Source organism: Electrophorus electricus, chromosome 4 (assembly GCF_013358815.1).
Source record: "Electrophorus electricus isolate fEleEle1 chromosome 4, fEleEle1.pri, whole genome shotgun sequence".
NCBI lineage: Eukaryota > Metazoa > Chordata > Actinopteri > Gymnotiformes > Gymnotidae > Electrophorus > Electrophorus electricus.
Window position 1 is genome coordinate 8,528,977 of NC_049538.1, and position 22,168 is coordinate 8,551,144.

General features: G+C 47.0%; 1 protein-coding gene across 9 annotated transcripts in view; it reads right to left on the reverse strand.

Annotated features, from left to right (window-relative positions):
• Positions 1-22,168, reverse strand: part of ptprua (protein tyrosine phosphatase receptor type Ua) — a 142,036-nt gene that overhangs the window by 24,184 nt on the left and 95,684 nt on the right. For all 9 annotated transcript variants that reach the window (XM_027009768.2, XM_027009770.2, XM_027009777.2 and 6 more), the window contains exons 7-13: positions 19,673-19,966; positions 15,403-15,726; positions 10,625-10,734; positions 9,034-9,235; positions 6,063-6,165; positions 5,030-5,318; positions 1,286-1,322 (exon numbers count right to left, since the gene is read on the reverse strand). In XM_027009768.2, the coding sequence (XP_026865569.2) occupies positions 1,286-1,322; positions 5,030-5,318; positions 6,063-6,165; positions 9,034-9,235; positions 10,625-10,734; positions 15,403-15,726; positions 19,673-19,966 (1,359 nt within the window). The remainder of the gene's footprint in view (positions 1-1,285; positions 1,323-5,029; positions 5,319-6,062; positions 6,166-9,033; positions 9,236-10,624; positions 10,735-15,402; positions 15,727-19,672; positions 19,967-22,168) is intronic.

A 22,168-nucleotide genomic window follows, 5' to 3' on the forward strand; every position in this document is an offset into this window, starting at 1 on the left:
CTACATACAAACACAGATTTATTGAATTGAAATATTGTATCTCGTTTATGGTGTGTAGCTGAGGCTACATCAGCAGGTCCCCATAACTCAAACCCCAGCGCAGCCACCATGGTCCTGTAACCATGGAGAGAAGTGGATGAGCCAGAGAGAGAGAGAGAGACTTCACAAAAGGTCCCCACTCTTCCCCTCCAAGCTGGCCGTCATTGAGGAAGACGGACAAGACGAACGAGTGCTTAAGAAGATAAGTTAAGAGAAAGAGTGGGGGAGGGACTGGTCCCTCGTCTTCATCCGGCGAGGTTGGGCTAATTAATCAGGAGTGTGCGAGTGTCGGAGAGGCAGCACCCGGGGAGCAAGAGACTCTGAGACTCGGAGAGAGGGATGTCGAGAGGGAGAGTGTCACAGCAGGCAGAGGGAGGCCAAAGAACTGGAGCAGTGCGAGACCCCCAGACTCTAATTTGCTGAAAGTGCAGGCAATCTGTGCTCAGCGCCGCGCCACTCTGAGGGTCCCTGCGTTGACCTCGGCCTGCCCCGGACCCCCTCGTAAAGACCGCATGGGTTGCTCTCCTGTCCTCACATGCACAAGAGGAAACCACAAGAGGATACCAAGTGGAATTGGACTCGTTTAAGAGGTGGTGCGGAAGAGGCCCAGAAGCCAGAGCGACGGCGGTTCATCAAAGGAGCTGGCACTGTCGGGGAGAGGCTGGACACATCTCTTCTCGCTTTTTATCTGAAGAATCCTCTTTTCCCAGGGCTCAGGAGAGCTTCTGCCTTTGGTTCTTCCATCTATCATTTTCTCTCCCCCTCTCCCTTTGAACACATACACCTTTTGGCTCGACAAAACTGGTGATTAGATGGCTTTTGAGCACACGTCCATTACGTCTACAGAACGCGACCACGCTTCTGAAAGGTCTAGAGAAGAAGAAAAACTTGACGATGTGAGCCTGCTCTCATCTCCAGAGGAATGCTTCCTATGAAACTCTAATGAGTTTCAAGTTGTCAATTTGCCTACCGTTGTTAACCACTTTTAGTGCGAGTCAAGAATTGGGGTTAGACAGTTTGGTTAGGTAAGCCAGGACTTAGAGCTGCTCACTGCAGTCCTGAATGAGCACTTGACCTCAAACAACACAGCTGCCTCAGACATCCCAGCTCCTTCTAGCCAGGCTTGTCATTGTTCAAAACAGATAAACACTGAGCTAAAATGATAACATGGAAGCCTGTTCCAAAAAAATCACAAACATACACTGTCACACTGTGAGTCCCGGAGGCCGGTAAACAGCTAACTTACCTTTCCGCGCAATCCGGACGCAGTTGATCCGGGTCTCCTGTGGACGACACAGATGAGGCAGGGGGACATTAGTGTGGGGAAAGATGCCACTAATCATAACAGGGTAATAGCATGTGCGCGTGTAGAAACACTTAATGCTGCAGTCGTCTACTGGCCGTGTTGTGTTGGCTGTTATGGAAGAAGATCTTAACTGACAGCATGGTTATAAAATATCACAGTAACGTATCTCAGAAGTAGGACATATATTACAGCTGGCTTCCTGGTGTTTAATGGACCTTCCAACTCTCAGCCCACCTGACACACACACACACACACACACACACACATACACAGAGAACTTGGGATTTATGGGACAATTATGCAAATGCTTCCTTCTACATTGGAGTCAGGACCCCCTCTCCCCTAATTGCCATCCAATGACCTTTCCGATCGAAAATCGGTTTCATGTTGACTTCACCTTCCTGCCTTTCTTACCCCTGCATATGTGACATATTTACCCCTGAGCACGTCACTGAACCAGTCCGGCCAGCCTGCCGCTCCCACTGTAAACGTCATAGACATGCAGCTCACGGAATACATTCGCTTATGGAGGCGCCGGCATAGACGGCAAGGTCCAGTGAGTTTTCCAATACTCCCTGCCAATATTCAGAAGGAGAATGTGTGTGACAGCCCCAGGACGTGATTGACTATCGCACGTCCATGATGAATTCGATGGTGGGAACAGCAGGCAGCCGCATGTGTGTTTTTGGTGGGCTGGGAGAGTGCGTGTTTAGATGTTGGTGTGTGGCATCGGCGTTTGTGGGTTTTTGGTGGGCTGGGAGAGTGTGCGTGTTTAGATGTTGGTGTGTGGCATCGGCGTTTGTGGGTTTTTGGTGGGCTGGGAGAGTGTGCGTGTTTAGATGTTGGTGTGTGGCATCGGCGTTTGTGGGTTTTTGGTGGGCTGGGAGAGTGTGCGTGTTTAGATGTTGGTGTGTGGCATCGGCGTTTGTGGGTTTTTGGTGGGGTGGGAGAGTGTGCGTGTTTAGATGTTGGTGTGTGGCATCGGCGTTTGTGGGTTTTTGGTGGGCTGGGAGAGTGTGCGTGTTTAGATGTTGGTGTGTGGCATCGGCGTTTGTGGGTTTTTGGTGGGGTGGGAGAGTGTGCGTGTTTAGATGTTGGTGTGTGGCGTTTGTGGGTTTTTGGTGTCTGTGTATGTATTTGTGTGTGTGGTGTGCGTGTGTCTCCTTTCTCTTCTATAAGAAATTTATTCTACAGTGATTATCCTAACCATATGTCTTTCAAGCTAAGCTGAGTCAAAGTAATTACTGCTGGAATTCAGAAGACACAAGGTCCACACTGTCGTAAAGCCCCACCTAATTATCCAGAATAATTGTCAAAATAATATGCTTCTCTTTAAATACTATGCTTTTCTTTTCTTTTTGAAGCTGGAGCTGTCACAAGCCTAAATGACTTACAGAAATTGATTGAGATGAAAATGTGTGCAGGCGAGATAAACAACAACCTGAATGCATTCGAATAAGCGCTTAGAACAAACTTGTGGACTGTAAGTTAAATGTCTAAAAGATCCCTGGCTGGTTAGAGTAAGTGTTGTTTATGAACAATCACACACTCATTAATGTTCAATAAGACAAGAAATATCTCAGCAAAATCCGCTGAACTGTCAGAAGAAGACGGAGCTGTCTTTCAAGGGCTGCTGGGAAAGTCGGTCCCAAACGGAATGGCGGGCGGAGGGGTTGCTCTGAGCTACACATCTCCAGCTACACTGCTTTAGTATATAGAGGTAAGCGCTATGTTAGCTGAAGAGCAGAGACAGACAGTGCCTTCATAGACCTCACACTTTTTCTGGCAGCTTGACAACTAACTCTCTCTCTCTCCTTAACCTGTTATGTGACTGATGAAATTGTCACTTGGGGGAAAAAAAACAAAACAAAACTTATTCAGACTTCTGGAAATGTTTCAAGTTTTGCTCTAGCTCAAACACATTTTTATCAGCCAATAATTTTCATGCAAACAAGGTCAGGGTGAATAAAAACAGCTCTGAACAAGGGCTCTAGTTTAAGTGTTTAATTCTGAACTGAGGAAGCTGAGGTTTCCTTCATATTTCTCAAACAGCAAGCAAATGCCACTGAGGAAAACACATTGAGAAAAACACACTGAGGAACACACACTAAGAAGCACACACTGAGGATTACTGAGGCATACTCTGCATTGTTACTATAAACCTTGCCTTCTCTCATATTTCTCAAACAGTGGGCAAACAGAACTACTTCACACTGCCTGTGTAGTGCCTGCGTGGATAAACCCAGCAAAAATGAAGAAGTGCTTTTCTACAAGCGGACTGTCCTTCCCGATTTGAAGAATTACACAAACGCACTCCCAAAGGGCTTGGATAGCCCACCAAGTCCTGCTAATATCACTGCTCCCACAGCATGTCTGAGAGCGTCCGTGTCTGGGCGGAGTTTGCAACATCACCATGGGTGAAGGCCCAGCCTTTACTGCGTGATGACAGAGAGAATCGAAACAGAAGGTCTGCTAATACCAGTAGGAGAGCAAGGCAGAGTTGACATTTGATGAAGAGACAGACGAGGGAGCTTTAGGGTCAGATACAGCTCAGTGTAAGAATATTCAATGACGTTAAAAATTCCCCCTAATGTCCATTGTAGGCACTGCCCCTGAACAATCAGAAAATGAAATGTCACAGAAATGTTGAAATGCTTTTGAAAGCTATTGAATAATGAATTTATCACTTCTAATCAGCCTGACCATATGTTTGCATGAAAATTTTCAAAAAATGTTTCTTTTTTTTTCTTTTTTTCTTTTTTTTTTTACATCCAGAGGCCTGAACAGCTCTCGAGTGATGGGAGATCTCTCTCTTCCTTTGACTCCCGAAGTTAAATAAGTTTCGGGTTTGTTAGTTGCCATAAGAGTAGTCAGTCACATTTTTCCCGAGAGTTTGTTTCTTCTTCTGTCTTTTATATCGCACCGTATCCAGCACAGGCAGGAACACACGCGGGTAATCAAGGGAGAAAGAACAAACGCAAGACTCTGACACTGACTCTGGAACTGGTACACTGCACCTGCGGCGACTTCTGATGGATGGCAAGGCTTCACCACAGTTGATACTTAATAAACCTTTTCATTTAAAAGCTAATGGGATTCAGTGGGACAAATGTATTCCTATTAATCACACGATTATAGTCAGTTTATCCAAAACACTTTGGTTCTGGTAAACAGTCGATATCAAAGGCAAAGAGGACCATTTTATCAGTCATAAAAAGCTATTACAGCCAACAGCCACTTTGGTAGAAATCGGTTGTTCCTTTTGGACCATGGGACCGCTGTTGGCTGGCTACTCTGGGGGAGGAAACACTTTCGAACTGCAGTGACACGCAAAAACTGCTACAACTTGTATAAACTTGCACCAGCTACACATCTGTTACCATGCTTTTATGGCCCCCCAGCCAGAGTGGTCCCAGGTCCGTGGAAAAGGACCGGCGTGTAGAGGGTGGCTCGCGAGATCTGCACAGCAACACATGGGCTACAGTCTGTAACTATGTATCTATCAAACAGGTGTACCCAACGAGGTGGCCCGTTAAGTGTAGTCTCGCTTTAAACAAACACTCTCCAGGCAACTGTTCTGTTTGTTTTAGAGAATTGTCAATATTGTGGAAAGGTCCTGAAAATGGTCTCGACTGTCCAACCCGGAAACCGAGGTCAGAGTGCTGGCACGGTAGGCACACTCACCCCTCTAAAGTTGCTCGCGGCCTGGAAGTAGATGAGGTAGTTCTTGCTGGGATCCAGGGGAGAGTTCCAGTAGCCGTTGTAGGTGTGGTTGTCCCCGACGGTGAAGGGCGTGGCCTCCGGCAGGCTGCTGGGTGGGAGCTCGGCGGTGTAGTAGTGGGGGGGCAGGGCCCCGGCCCGGCCCGCCCCCTCTGCCTGGGAGGAGGGGGCGGGGAAACAATCCTGATGACCCAGCTCTCTCCTCTTCACCTGCCGGGAACCGTCCTCCTCTACCACTACCACATGGTAGGTGCTGCAGACAGGACGACAGAAGCCTTCAGCCAGAACGCCACAAAAGTCCTTAAACGTGTACTTCTATGGCCAGAAAAATGAGTGCTTTTTAATCTCCACTACAATTTGCCCCTAATGGCTCATATCAGAATCAGACGTTATACGTTAGCCACATTTAACCCATTCAGACAAATTACCTTCCTACGTTTTTGAGAGGTGTTAACTCTAAATAAAACATTCCTGCTGGAAATTCAGCACGCTGCATGACTAAGCTTCAGTCGGTCACGCCGTCTGAATGCACACAGGCTATGTCCGAACCTACAGTGTGCTGTCCAAGGAGACGCGTTCACAGCCTCGCCATCAAAACAAAAACACAAACACAGAGACGGCTTGCTGGCCGCAGCTTTAAGGCTGCCCAACAACACTAACGCTGTCCAAAACCATTCAGCTCCTCCACCAGTGCTGAAACACACACAGCACCTGTCACTCACACTCAAAAGCCACGCCACGTATGTCTCTATAACCTGTACACACTTAAAAGGGCAACATTTCCATATTCTCATGCTGTGCAGACCTGCACAGCAAAAAAAAACCAAACTAAAAATCAACAAATCTTTATTACATGGCCTGTGCTCCAATTAAATTTGCTTGTTACCACCGCTGCCTTAATGTGAACTAATGTCAAAACAAATTCCTTGTAATTGATCATTCACGAGGCCAATCGTGATTCTGGTCTCACAATGTGGCCGGGGGTGGGGGGGGTTACCTGACGGGGGCTCCACGGCCCAGGGCCGGACGGAGTAGCACCGTGATGGTGCTCTCAGACTCGCTCAGGGGAGACGGGATGTCGTCATAGTCAAACGCAGGAGCTAAACAGCAGGGGAGGAAACGTGAGAGACAAAGAGAGAGGCAGGGGAGTTACAGAGAAAGAAAAAGAGAGACAGAGGGAGAGAGAGAGAGAGAGAGAGAGCAACCTCACAAATAGCTCACTGTAGCACACACACACACAGCCCCCGGGGGGAGAAACAGCACTCCATTGTGCCCCACCCCACCTCCTCGCCAACAGAGACCGCAGATTAAAAGCACACACCAGCCCTCAGAGATGCAGCAAGGCCAGCATGAGCACGGCGGAGTGGAGTGCTTTTTCCCTGGGGAGCCCTCGCCCCCGCACCGCCCCGCACGGTCCCGCATGGTCCCGCTCGATCCCGCTCGCTATCGGAAGTCAATTAGCAAGAGGCAAGCAGGTGAGCGTCTCCGTCTGAATGACAAACATGAGTAAACGGGGGCAGCGATGGAGCGTCGAGCCCACCCGCCCCCAGAACGGAACCATGTACGTACGGGTGCAGCTCTCTCTAGAGTGCACAAACAAGCACGCCCAAGCACGCAAGCGTAGCAGACAGTGGAGTGGAATTCAAAGACCTGCCAGACCGAGAATGGAACGCCTTCCATTAATCATGAGGATGAAAATGAATAGCAAAACAGCGTTCCGTTCTGTTTTCACGGATCTCTGAGAAACGCCTTCCCTCTGACTATCCATGTTCTGCAGATGCGGAAGAGGAGGGAATGCACTGTAAGAGCTACAGGAACAAGCCTCAGAGAGAGAGAGAGAGAGAGAGACAGAGAGAGAGAGAGAGAGAGAGAGAGAGAGAGAGAGAGAGAGAGAGAGAGAGAGAGAGAGAGACAGAGAGAGAGAGACAGAGAGAGAGACAGAGAGAGAGAGAGAGAGAGAGAGAGAGAGAGAGAGAGAGAGAGAGAGAGAGACAGAGAGAGAGAGGGAGAGAGAGAGAGACAGAGAGAGAGGGAGAGAGAGAGAGAGACAGAGAGAGAGAGACAGACAGAGAGGGAGAGAGAGAGAGACAGAGAGAGAGAGAGAGAGAGACAGAGAGAGAGAGAGAGAGAGAGAGGGAGAGAGAGAGAGAGAGGGAGAGAGAGAGAGAGACAGAGAGAGAGAGAGAGAGAGACAGAGAGAGAGAGAGAGAGAGAGAGAGAGAGAGAGACAGAGAGAGAGAGAGAGAGAGAGAGAGAGAGAGAGAGAGAGACAGAGAGAGAGACAGAGAGAGAGAGACAGACAGAGAGGGAGAGAGAGAGACAGAGAGAGAGAGAGAGAGAGAGAGAGAGAGAGAGAGAGAGAGAGAGAGAGACAGAGAGAGAGAGAGACAGAGAGAGAGAGACAGACAGAGAGGGAGAGAGAGAGACAGAGAGACAGAGAGACAGAGAGAGAGAGAGAGAGACAGAGAGAGAGAGAGAGAGACAGAGAGAGAGAGAGAGAGAGAGAGAGAGAGAGAGAGACAGAGAGAGAGAGAGAGAGAGACAGAGAGAGAGAGAGGGAGAGAGAGAGAGAGATACAGAGAGAGAGAGAGAGGGAGGGAGAGAGAGAGACAGAGAGAGAGAGAGAGAGACAGAGAGAGAGAGAGAGAGAGAGGGAGAGAGAGATAGAGAGAGAGAGAGAGACAGAGAGAGAGAGCGAGAGAGAGAGAGATACAGAGACAGAGACAGAGAGAGAGAGAGAGAGAGAGACAGAGAGAGAGAGAGACAGAGAGAGACAGAGAGAGACAGAGAGAGAGAGAGAGAGAGAGAGAGAGAGAGACAGAGAGGGAGACAAAGACCTTTGATGTGACATGAAAGGAAATGTAGACATCATCATGCCATGATGCGGCAGCTTTCAGAGTTCCTGTACGTGACACAGCTGTGTCTGGGGTTCGGACGAAGTGAAAGGGGACTGCCGTAGTGACTGTGTGGCCCGTGTCTCAGACGAGCCTTGTCCTTGCAGGCAGGCTTCAGATGCCCGAGTTAAAGTTAATGGATAAACTTTCACCCTGAAACCATTTTCACCCTGAACACACTTTTATGGGCACGAAATCTCCAGCAGGCTTAGAGCCACACGCACTGCCAAGTGCACCTTTTCATGGTGAACACACAGACTGATGGATGAAATCACCATTGACAAACTGAAGTGACAAACAGAATGTCTCGGCACTGCACAAAGCAAAAGGTGCTTTTAGACATAAAGAAGACTCCACATCGATTTATGTCAGCCATGAAATTCATATTCCTTTATCTTGTGCCCATTCAGTAAATGGCCTTTGTAAGGAAAAGAGCAGTATTTCATTTGTAAATGTTGTAGCGTAGCGACAATCCTCTCCGCCTCCCACGTTCATAACCACGACCTCCTGCAAGGCCCCCTCCACCACACTGTGCATAATGCATAAAGTAATAAGGCAGCTACAGACTGATCCTGGATGTCTCCAAGGTGTGTGCGCAATAAAGCAAGATCGCTGGTACCCCCGTCGCCTGCAATCAAAGGCGCAAGGATAAGAAAAGCCACGGGATCGTCACATGCATACAGTTAAGACTCAAAAATATGCAGGACGGGGACACAGCAAAGAGCAGAGCCAGTCCCGTGTCCGACTGACGTGAGAGCCGGTACTCTCCGAGGGTTACACCGTTCAGTGGCAAAAAAACACAGTACATATCCACTGACCTTTGAAACTCTCAGAGCAGCATGACCTCACAGCTGCAAATCCATAGCGACCACGCGTGTGTGACCAAATGAAGAATCGCTAAGGTCACGACTAGTGATGGCTATCGGGCTCGCGCCTGCTCCCACGACTCTGGATCATTTGTAAGTTCATTTGGTCTCACGAAACACAGTGAGAGCTCTCTTGCTTATCAATAGGTAGTATGTCTTTTTGGTGAGATCACGTTACTCGAGACTCCACTCGACACTGTCTTCTCACCGGAGATGTTGGTGGTGATCTCGGTCAAGGCTGTCTGGCCGAAGCCCTTGGCAGTGCGGGCGCGCACCGAGACCAGGTATGTGGTGCCAGGGTGAAGCCCTGAGAACATGTGGTACGTCTCATTCCTCAGCTTGGACACGGTGCGCCGAGGGCCAGGAACGTTGACGCTCGGGTCGAACGACTCGATGCTCTGGTAGCTGATCTGTAATCCAGCAGCAGAAATAAAAGAGAAAATGTGACGCCTCAGTGGTAGCGCAGTGGTGAAAGTACTTGACTAGTCAAGTAATCAAAAGGTTGCCAGTTCAAGCCCCACCACTATCAAGTTGCCACTGTTGGGCACCTGAGCAAGGCCCTTAACCCTCAGTTGCTCAAATTGTATTCGATCATAATTGTAAGCTGATTTGGATAAAAGCATTAGGTGAATGTCTCTGGAGATGAAATATTCACAACAATGTAGTTAGTTACTAAACTCTGAAAAATTCAGTTTAAGAACCTCATAATGAGAAACTGAACAGCATCAATAATGTTGGATGTACTTTTTAAAAATGGTACCTTCCATATGGCTGTGTTGACCTGGCTTGAAAGCTAATGAGCGCAACCAAGGCACCACCTGACAAATAATTAGCTAAGTGTGGAGGAGACCCCACGCGCTAAACTGCATCACAAATCCGTAAACACACCGTGGCACATGCGACGCAATGGGAAACCTTAAAGTAGCAACTGGCGAGCACAGGAGAAGTGGTGGACAATTAATAATTATAAACGCATACACTTACGCTCCCATCTAACAGCTTCTAACGGCTAACGCAAATAAATAATTATAATGTCTGTCCCTTGCTCTAATTGGAGAAGCACCAAGGGTTTGGTTAGCATAAGGATGTATGCGCACCCAGTCTTTTAATGACACTGCGTTCATTCTTCAACCAAACACCAAGCATCTCTGCAGGAAAAAGACGCCAACGGCGTGTGACAGTTTAGGGAGCGGAGTGAGACGTTACGTCCACTGGCTTGGCAACAGCGCTTTCTTTGGTTCCACTGGATGCTCCCATATCTTGGACCCGACTCGTGCTAATTTGATGTAAGAGCTTTAAACGCTCACAGTGGCTGTTAGCTCGGATACAGTCATGCTCTCAGTGTAATGGCCACTCTACTGCAGAACACTTCAGAGGTTTGGAGCCCTTACAGAACTTAATGGCCCCTGCCTCTTTAAAATGCCTACATCAGGTTGTTTTCTTCATTACCACGAGTTTAGTCAACAGATTTTAAATAAATTAAACATTCTTAAAATGCATGATAGAAAAGAAATTATGCAAAATTTAAACATACTATATCAAACTTGTTACAATAAACTACATATAAATATACTACAGCTTTAAGGTCGGTAAGCTACAATACTTCAGGCTATGCATCACTAATGACATTTGATTTTGAGGGTTGATGTTGAAGAATTCCCCGGGTTTGCCCTGTGGCTATGTTTAGCTCTGAGTCTAGGTATTGGACTGGCAGGTATTGGACGTACTTAAAGTGATGCTATAGCTGGGCTTACATGTCCCTACAGACCGTAGAAAGATAATCAGACTCATTCTATTACCTCATACTGTGTGATCAGACCGTTGGGTTCCACGGGCTCCTCCCACTTGAGGAAGATCATATCATCCAGTGGAGTGAAGGTCAGAGATTCTGGTGCGATGCCTCCCGGGACTGCAGGAGTCATAAAGAGTCAGGATTACTTGGACAAAAACCCCCATCACCTTTGGCCCATATTAACCCACCCTCAGCGTCAGACAGACGAGGCAGTGAGGAGAGTCAGGGACCAGTGGGAAAGAAAATGAAGAATGTACTTTGACCCTCCAGGCTGGGCAGAGAGAGAGAGAGAGAGAGAGAGAGAGTCAGAGTAGGGAGTAGGGTTAAGGGGGTTTTACATCCCTGCAGGTCCCCAGCCCATATCTGATAACCGAGCACAAGAGCTGATGGCATGGCAGTAGATTCACCTTCTATAGCAGCAGTACTGGGTAAAGTGGAGAAGAGAGAGAGAGAGAGAGAGAGAGAGAGAGAGAGAGAGAGAGAGAGAGAGAAAGAGAGAGAGAGAGAGGAAGACACACAAGTGCATCTGTCTCTCACCCCAGCCAGAAACAAACCAAAAGTGTGCAATGCTGTGAATGCTAACAGCCACACACAGTCTGCTTTAATCATCAATGTGACACAAATGCACAGGCACACACACACACTGTGCGTGCCTGTGTGTGCATGTCTGCAAATGGCCCTATAGATGCTACATCAGACAGCTGAAAAGGGATTCCACAGTGGGAGGGGCTTACATAAGAGACCAGTCACTACGCAGTAAAAAGAATAAGAAAGACAGAATACTAGACATGTGCACAGAATCTGATGCTGCAAGCTCGTCAGTTCACTTGTATTCAAACGCGTATGCATGTGCATGCACGTTTGGTTTTCAGCAGGCCTGGTGCTGCTAACATTCTGCGAGAAATGGTCACCCAGCTCTTTATAGTATGATAGAACTAAACACAGCTTGCGTGATTGCACAGTGGCGCAGGAAGCCACCAGATGGGACCAATTACTGGCATTCACACCGCGTACAGTGGCACTCGATCCCAAGCTGGCCCAGGAGCTACGGCAACAGGCACGAACTCTGCCACGAGGCACCGGTGAAGTATGTAGGACATCCACCGCATACATGTTTATTTAAGCGGCTTCGCTGCCGTTCTGCGGTGTCCCAGCATAAGCGTGGCGTTTTTCTCCAGCTCTAACGCTGTGCATCCGGCTGCTCCTACCCAACCCCCCCGAGGGACGCGCATTAAAAATTAAAGGCAACACCAAATGTTTTCTGCTCATGCGGTACGCTGTTTTGTCGCTGGCTCTTACACCCGTTACCGCCACCATCTACCCCACCTTCTCGACATTGCTGAAATCACAAACAAATAAATAAATAAATGACATGTACTCAGGTGACTCAATTTATATTGCGGTGATTTACACTCAGGATTGCAGAACGAGTAGCCACAGTGTAAACAGAACTCAAACAATCCAAAGCGTAGGAGGACTGGTACGCTTCAAAAGCACAGCAGAACGTGTGTGTGTGTGTGTGTGTGTGTGTGTGTGTAAACATGCAGCAAGGTTTAAGAATTTCTCAGATTTATGTTTTTAACCTACTTGTGAACCTGGTTCTATTATAACCTGGACATATTATATTACACAATGCAAAAAAGGGATTCTTTTGTGACCTACGTATTATGCTTTGAGGTGAGGTGAATGGAAAATTTGCCTGAAATTACTTGATCAATAGAAAACACCAAATTAATATCTTAGCTCCAATGAATACCCTAGCAAAAGCAGGGATGGCACTTTTACACGACAGCATCTCTATGTGCTAACAAATGATGGTAAGGGTGTACCCAAACAATATATTGATATTGTTGGCTAATCATCAGCAAGTAGAAAAACGACCAATAATAAAGGACATTTACATATGTTCCATTTCAGCAGTTTAGGAAATCCTGGAGGCATATGTCCGAGGCATCTTCAGAAACACATGCTGAAAAACAGCGTGTCAACACAGCTTGTGCAGGGAGGCCTGCGCGCCAGCCAAAATGTTCGGCAAGGAGTAACGACGATGTGAGAGCTCTTCACTGAGTTCCGAATACAGGGAGCGAAAATAGGGACAGAGGAAATTCTTAATGGGCCGTGAAGAAGCTCAACAGTGCTGTGAAGCACACGAAATCGTAACCTTGGAATGAGCTGGAACGACAACTGGTAAACACCACTCCTCTATATGGAAATGCCTTCAACCGTCCCCGAAGACCACCCACCCGGGCAAACGCAGTTACATTTCTTCTAGAGAATCTTAACACCTGCTACTGCAGATTGACGGAAGAGAAATACTGGAAATGTTTGCAAGCGCCGCCAATCCTGTGGGCCTCATCACAGATGCTGATGCCACATGGGATGCTTCACGTCTTGGTGAGCTTTTCGCTGACTGGAACATGGCACCACTTAAACAGGGAGATAGTAAGTGACATGCATAAACAACCCCCATCGTGTCCCACCACCCCCTTTCTGGTTTCTGGGGACAAGGGTCTCTGCTGGGACTCTACATGCTGAACACTGGCATGCTTACCCAGGTGATCCGAACCCAATTCCTTAAAAGTCGTAGTGACCATGCCTGCTGTAAAAGCCACTATCCTTGACCTCCTGTCTATCAGACAGCACTGGGATACTGATAGCATTGGAATACTGACAGCACTGGGATACTAATAGTATTGGCATACTGACAGCAGTGGAATACAGACAGCACTGGAATACTGTATCGTGATCAAGTAGCTGCATGCTTCCACAATTCAAGAACTAATTCCACTCCCATTTCCACTAAGTGTGAACGATGGCTGGTGTTCTCTCCCCAACATGGCCAAGGACACCCCACCCGTCCTCTTCGCATGACGAATCACCTACACATGATGCATAATGATCCACTGACATCAGTCTGCATGACAGGGAAATCCATGAAGATTCTGTAGGTGAAATTAGTCTAAAACTAATCTAAGGCAAAGAACAATACCAACACGATCCTCACCAACCGGCACAGGCTGGGTCACCCCTTTTTCCAAAAGCACTTCCAACAAATCCATCAAAATTAGTGTCAGAAATTGTCTTAGTTTCATGCATCATCACTGGTTACAACAACTGTGTCAAGACAGATTTCATATCAAATGACAGGTGATGGTATGAGAGGTGATGGTACAACAGGTGGAATGACAGGTGATGGTACGACAGGTGATGGTTGATATTCAGAAAGTAAAACATCTCCCCAGGATTTAGTTCCAACTGTGGGGAGCTGACAACTAGCTCAAGCCAACCAGTAAAATTTGACGGATAATTGAAATGAAGTATGTGATATAAGATCATGGCAGAACGTTTACAAGTCTGATAAATAATGAAACCAAAAAGAGATTTTGCATCAGTTTCTGGCACTGGGAAAACATTGAGATGTGCAGGACTATGGAAGTATTTCCCATACTAACAGGAATACCCTGTTCCCACAGGATAACACAGAAACCCTTCTCCCCATGGTCAACACAAAAACATTGTTACACATGCTAACAGGAAACCATGTACCCCATGTTAAGAGGAAAACCTGTATCCCATGTTAAGAGGAAAACCTGTATCCCATGTTAAGAGGAAAACCCTGTTCTCATGCATATTTCTTTTTTTCCATCCTCCATCTTAACAACTGGATTCTCCTTGCTTGCCAAGTTTGGAGTGCAGGAGAGAGGCTGATAATTAAAGGTCCATGTTCTCTCATTTCTCTGCGTACGTCTCTGTTTTCCCCTCGCTCCCTTTCTTTTTGTAAGCTGTGGGCTTTTTAAACTTTATTTGCTGAATTAATTGGGAAGTTTCTGTTGTTTACAATTAATCAGTGACAGCAGGCGTGAAGACTGCTACTGTAGGAAACAAACTTATGCAAAACCGAGGCTGAAGTTGAGAGCGGGCGGGGGGATGGGAGACAAAGGTGGACCGCGTTCTGCCGGCGTGATAAATGAGGGGCATTCATCCAGCATGAACGCACCGTCCCCCGCCATTTGCCTCCAGCAGAAGGCTAGACACGCGAGTCTTTAATTTGCGTGCGGGGTTCGTTCGCTTGACCTCTGCTTCGTTCAGCCTCCCCCGAATTTGCATGAAAATGTGCCTCTCCTGCTACTGACATGTCAAAATGGAAATGCGAAAATAAGCAAAATCTTTATTCCACTTCAGCCGGTGGCTGTTGCTTGTTAATTTTTCATCGACTAAGATTTTAAAAGTACGATCGTCCACTTAGTTATGCTGACTCCGTCTGTTTGGAGAATCAATATATGCGTTGCTGCCATGATTGGGAGCATCACAGCACATGGTAGGCGTCTGAGGCCTACACAAGGTGCTGACATCATAATCTGTGAAGCGCGTCTCCGAGAAGACTGATGAGTCATGCTCACCAACCCATGCTGAGTCGCCACGGGGACCATGCGAGTTTTAAGCAGACTATGAACGCGGTAACTAACAATTGAGCTTGTCTGTACTCAAAAACGGGAGTCGGCGTGTAGGTGAATGTGCTGAGTCAGGCTGTCTAAGCACCGCTCTGGAATGCAGAGATAATTTCACGAGCAATATTTCCTCTTCAGCATTTTATACCAGTCTAAGGAGTACTTTAAGTGAATGGGTCGCATTTACGAAACACACCGACCGTCTCAGCAAGATTAGCAATCTTGAAGATGGACGGTGGCACTGCATACTGACTGCACAGGACAGACGCTGCCATTTAGAAGCCCCTACCAAATAAACAAATGCAACAGTCAAAAACATCTGGGATTGGATACTCACCATCCTCCTCTGTTTGGAAAGTGACCTCACGGCTCTCCTTCTTGCCCTCAGGATTGGTCAGGGCCAGGCGCACATGCACTGGACGGAACGGGGGGAGGTCCCTAAGTGTGAAGTGGGAGGTGTTCCTTTCTACTGACAGACACTCCCGCACGGTGGCGTTATTGCTGCCAGTCCCGCCCACCGTTGCCGTGGAGTAACGATAACATAGTGACAGAGAGTAGGTGTGGCAGCGGGTCAGGTTGTAGCCGAGAGGCTCCCACTGTAAAACCAGTTGTCGAGATTGAATATCTGAGGCAGTCAGACCACGGAGAGGCCTCATAGGTTCTACGGAAATCAGAGAGAAAGAGAGAGAGAGAGAATTATTACTTAATATCACTTTTCGTCGATTAACTGTGTACAGAGAAAGGAAAAAAACTACATTTACAAACTCTTACACAACATAAACTGCAAAAAAAAAGCAAATTAAATAGAAAAAGTGGATTTAATAGATCATCACTTTGACAAAACATTAATAAGAGAGAGAGAGAGACAGAGAGAAACAGGTGAGGGAGAACACAGCCTTCTGGCAAGATCAGACTTTCCCCACACTGCCATGGATTAGAAAGAAACATGACAGGACACGCCAGCCTATCAGCAAAAGAAGTGAGAAAAAAGGACAGTAATGATCCAGTTCCTCATATTCGCCATCCTGTCCAGGAAATATCCAACTACCTCTTTCTCAAGATCATATTAGAGCAGCTCTGCGCTAATTACACACTTGCCGTGAATGAAAGCACCACTGTACAGGAAAAGATGCGCTTGTGAGGAATGCACCTGCTTAGTTTAAGTAGGCAAAGAAATCCGATTACTTTCCCCTGGAGCTGCACCATATATTGTTGGCTAATTGTTATCACAATGTTGGCCTTGGCAGTACTGATATCGCAGAAGGCTGCAATATGCAAATTAGCCCTCTAACAAAGCAGCTTTTTGTGTTTTTCTGTTTTTGTAGTTGGCTGACCAGTCGCAGGCACTATAGAGCAGTGCTGTGTGGTTATTTTGATCAAATCTGGCATTCACATGATCCAAAGAATAATGCAGGCCAATCTTTAACCACATTAACGATTACTGTCAGCAAATGCATATGTCATTTTGCGCATGTTATATTGTCTTAAGCCCATGACCTTTGGCACAAGGGCCTCAGCACTGCAGTGTTCGCATCATGCAGGGAGCGGGCCGGTCGTCCTCTCCCTCATTACACACTAATCAATCAGACGCATCTGCCGAGGCGTCCGGAGGCATGACGCCTGACAGGCCACCAGACAAGCACACACTTACATATGTGGACATCCCTGCGGACAAAACACTAACCCACCCGCTGATGCTCGTGCATGTGGTCTTGTTCTCTCTATATCTCTCTTTTCCTCTTTATCTCACACATCATACACACTCACACAGAGAAAGACACACAAACACATATTTCCACATATGCAAGTGCACGCCCACACGTTTACACATCCAGACCCCCACCCGTGCACACGTTACGTGAGAAAAACCAAAAAAACAACCAATACATTCCCTTTGATTTGACTTTGCTATAGCCCTCATGCATATGATGTGAAGACCTTTTTCAAGATGTATTTATCAATTTGCATTTCTGAAAGAAAATGTATGAATAAGCCCCCAGTCCGGCTTCAAAAGCCTGCCATCAAAATGACATGAATACTGTGGGCCGCTGCATATGGGCAGTTGTTCTCAGCTAGCAGCGATGACATTACACACCAAATAACTGCTATCGTCGTATCTACAGAAACATGAGTGACCCACGCAGGCCTTGTGCATGTTAGTGGCGGATCTTTCTAGAACGAATACACGGGGGGCTCTGTTTTCCTCAGACAACTTGCAACTTCAACATGTCCGCTGTGGACTACTGCCGCAAAGCTGGAGAGGGTTCTAAAAGGGCACGTACGTGAGAAGCGCTAAACAGCTGCAATAGTAACTGGACGCCATGTGGTTGTTGCGCAAGCACGTCAAACATGGAATACAGAGCAGAGCGCGTCGGTACGTTAGCTGCTCCTACACCACTCATCCCTCTGTCTCATGCCTTTCAACAGATGCACCACCAGTCAAAGGCAAAAGCAAAATGGACCCTTTGAATCGGCGCCAAGAACGTCTCATGGCACAGACCGAGGCGCAAACACGACACGGGCAAACATTCAGAGCCGCAATAATATGATCCATTACTCTGATAAACCTTTGCAAATTAGGTGGAGGCGGAAGGTTCACCAGGAATCTGCTCTCAAAATCGAGAGGCTGCAGAGGAAAGGAGCGAAAGAAAGCATGGCCGCGCGCGTCACGTGGGGCCGCTCTGGAGGAGTCGGGGGACAGGCTGGGTTACGGTAAGGTTTCTCCATCTCCATCTCACATGCCCCAACCTGTTACTTATTGTGCGCCGGGAACACCGGTGGTGTTGGCAGGCAAAAAAAGACAACATCTTTTTGTCAGAAAGCTGACAAGGGGCACCCTGCTGCCCGTATAAAATACGATTTTGCTGATTTTCCGAGATGTACGGCACGTATAGGTTGGAATTAATTTTTTCTAATTAGTATAGCTTATTTAAATCATTCTGTCACTACATATGATTTCCTACAGAACTGGAACACCCACGCCCTCCAACCACATTAAGCCTGTGGCATTCTATATCGGTGCTAGTGATTTTTCTATGGTGGTTGATGGTACTGATTAGGGTAGTCGATGCAGGGCACTTGGACTGGGGCTGAATTAACAAAAATATCTGATGAAACTGTAACGTAGCATGAAGGCAGATTTTGCTAAAGCTAAAAAAGCATCTTCCCTATGTAAAAGGGCACCTCCACGCGTCGCACCCTCGCGCACAGCCGTGGCCTCCCAATTAAGCGAGTTGCTGATCTATATCATAAAGAATGTCCCTTCCAGAGCTGTTAGTAACTGAATTCATCATTGCCATAGTAACTGCCAGGAGTGCATGCATTTTGGCCTGCACCTAATGCCCGTGGATCGGCTGGCGCTCTTGTGCAACACCTCTCCGCGTGTGTGAGCTCGTTTCCACGCACCGCCCCGGCCCACCAGCCGGGCACGGCACCAATGAACAAAGTGCCTGTGCCAGCCGCTCATGGCAGGACGCTGGGGGAATAACGACATACCCTGAACAATCAGGCCCACGGACATTTCCGAGTTAGTAATGCATAAGCAGCACACCCTCCAACACACACACACACACACACACACACATCAATTACCATTGGGGAGAAAAAAAGGTCTGGCACTAGACACAAATATCAGGGTGTAGTACATGAGTGCTGCAAACAGCGAACAATAAGAGGATATGAGAGAGGAGACTCTGTCTCTCGGACACATTCTGCTGCTGTAATCGACTGAGATAAATGGAGGCTTCAGGCTCTGCTGGCAGTGACATATAAGACAAGAGCTGACGAGGAGGCGCTGTACAGCTCCGCTCAGCATACCAATGCCTGGAGCTTTCTCTCCGCCAGCCTCCACAACAGCACAGGCGCGAAGGCAGTTCCAGAGACGGATGGTTTGTTATTTAAAACCGCTGGAATGATGTTGAATGGTTTCCGAGCTGGAACAAAGTGACTGAGGAAAATGTATTTGAGTTTGCATATAAACAAAAGTAGAGGCAGATGTTCGGTGAGAATCCCTTATATATATTTGACTACTGTTGCATCTAGAGCATTGAGCTCCATACACTACCCCTCCCTCTCTCGGTCTGCTCTGCTCAAAGTGGGTTGCAGGAGGCAGCGGGGGGGTTGGGGGTGGGGGTAGAGGAGGAAGGCAGGCTGTCAGGGCCGGGAGATGGAGCATGAGGGGTGGGGGCGGGTGGTGGGATTAGGAAGACGACAAGGCAAAAGGCCTGAGCCTAGTGGGCTATTTACTCTACCGCTCATCTGTCTCTCTCAGAGCTCAGGGCGCATTATAGACCGCCTGCAGGGCAGTACATCACACTTCTCCACCTACAGACACTGGCTGAACAGGAAAACAATTCCCAACAAATATTCAGACACTGTATCAATAAATCACGTGTAATTGCATATTTGAGTATTTATTCGTCAAAAAACATCAATTCTCATTAGTAACATCACTAGTAACATCATTAGTAAAATCACTAGTAACATTACTAAAATTAACATCACGAGTAACATCACTAGTAACATTATTAATAGGGGAAAAAAAAACAGACAGTAATGAATCCAGCATAGAACACCTGCTTTCTTACATCATGGAGGTTCCCACTCACCAGCACACTTGGTTCTGCTGACCAGAGGAGGTCCGGGTGGCCCCGTTCCCCCGTCTCCAGGCCGGGTGAGGAGAACACTGATGCGGTACTCTGTGTCCGGTTCGAGATGCCAGACTTTGTAGGTGAGGGAGTTGACTCCATGAGTCTCGGACCATGGAGAATGACTGGCCCGGTACACGATCTCCCGGCGAATCACTGGTCCATCTCCCACTATGGAGTTTGTGTTCAGCTGAATGATCAGGTATGTGGAGCCTGAGCGCAACAGTTGGGGTGGGGCTATCGGGGTGGGCGGAACTAGAAAAGAAACAGAGCAGAAGTGAGTGAGGAGGTTTTCGGCATGCTTCGGCAAAGGTGTGCGGTTAAGAACACTTTGCAGACATTCTCCAATTTGTTCTAATTTAGTAACTGCAGAGATCAAATGAACAGTGCGAGTTTCCGCAAGATTGTAATTAAGATGCCGTGTTGCCTGTATTCTGGGCAAGGGGTTAATTTCAATGTTTCAGTGCTTCTTCACAAAGCTAGCCGCAAGGTAGAGACACACTCAGGATGAAAGAGAGATTCACTAATGCAGATATTAAATTCAAGAATCGCAACATTACAACTGATCCATTAGCATAAGCAAGACATATCTCCAGACCACAGAGCGGGGCTGATCAAATGAGGTTAGGGGCTTTTAGAAAGACTTCACAGATGCCCTAGAACAAAGCTTTTGTTAGCACGCACTCAGATATAATCTTTGACATTGATGGAGTATATGTAAATCCCTCACAAACAGTTTGTAATCTTGGAGACAGCTTTGATTCCTCACTTTCATTTGAACACTATATCAGCTCACTCATTAAGAGAGCCTGCTACCATCTCGGTAACGTTTCCTGACTCCACCCCACGCTCACAAGCAACGATGCCCAAATACTGATTCATGTTTTTTGTCAGTTCCTGCCTTGATCGCTGTAATGCCCCTTCTCTTTGGTCTCCAAGTTTAGAGTTAAACTCCTTATGAAACTACAGTGTGTCCTAATGTCCTAATCTAGAGTCCATACTCACACTACACACTTATACCATATTATACCTGTTCTCCTCAAACCGCACTGTTTACCTGCACCCTTCTGTGTCTAATACAAATGACTTCTTACAACCTTCAAACCCTTAAATGGACTCAACTGAACGTTGTCTTCCCTATACTCCAGCCCTTAGGTCTTCTGGTCTTGGTCAGCCCAGTTCAGATTGTCTTCAGTCTGTGATAGAGCACTCAGAGTAACAGCTCCGAAACTCTGAAACTGGCTTTCTGTAAGTCTCTGTGATCTTGCTTTTACTTCTGCCTTTAAAGTACACCTCAAAGTCTGTTTTGGCATTGTTTTCCTTTCCTCTACATTTCGATTTTGATTATGCTTCTGTTTGGTCCTGCAGTTTTTCAATTTGTGGCAGTGGTGGCTCAGTGGTTAAGGTGCCTGACTTGAGAGGTAATTGAAAGGTTGCCGGTTCAAGTTCCATCACCAAGCTGCCACTGTTGGGACTCTGAGTAAGGCTCTCAACTGCTCCAGTTGTGTTCAGTCATAACTGGAAGGTGTGCTTTGGGTAAAAGCGTCAGCTAAATATAATTCATGTTTGAATTATGTAAAGAAACCTTGAGTGTGAGATATTTATTATTATTATTATTAGAAGAAGAAGAAGAAATAAACCCAAAACAGATATTTGGATAGCAAATAATGCAACCTGAATTATTTTCCATGGTAACTAATATTAATGTGTGGGACGTCTACCAATGGGAATGTACAGACATTGAAAGATGGCCTGGCTAAGCCTAATAAAAAAAAGTCATGACTGCTGCATTTTGACATCTACGAACTTCAGACAGCAGGCCATTAAAGCACAATTTAAAGTACAGAATAAATCTCATGTACTCATAGCAGACCAGCCAAAATGTGCTCTGAACTGAAATTCCCAGGAGGGCTGCAGTGTGCAGTACTTTAGAAGTGGGTCAGAGCTCTGTGTGTGAGGCCTTCGCGAAAAAAAAAAAGAGGCATTTTACTCCTGCCAGAATGGGACCAGCACTTCCAAAGGTACTTACGACTGTTACGTTTCCCAGCACGGCTATGTTCGGCCTCCCACGCAGCCAAAACGCTGACTTGATTGACGTGGATTAGATGCTGAGCTGAGCTACCCCCCGTTCCGACCTACTGGGCCGGTGCGTGTTCCCTAGCAGGCCATGATTCTTTTCTCACAGAGCTTCTAGGATGTTCCCTTCTGCTAGGAAAGGGCTGTGTCTCGAGCTCCTTTAATCATACCGGAATTGTAAGAGGCACTTGGAAGGAGCCAATTCTTAACTCTGTCCACAAGAAGGCGTAATAAGGTCTCATTTGCATGACTGATTACGTGTATAATTTGGCTATTTTTGTTCCAATCTGGCTGTGATGAGGTAATATGAACCTAATCAGTCCAACGGCTTGGGCTGTAGACAGCACGGCACAGTGCTTAGAAGCTTCCGCAGGGAGCCCA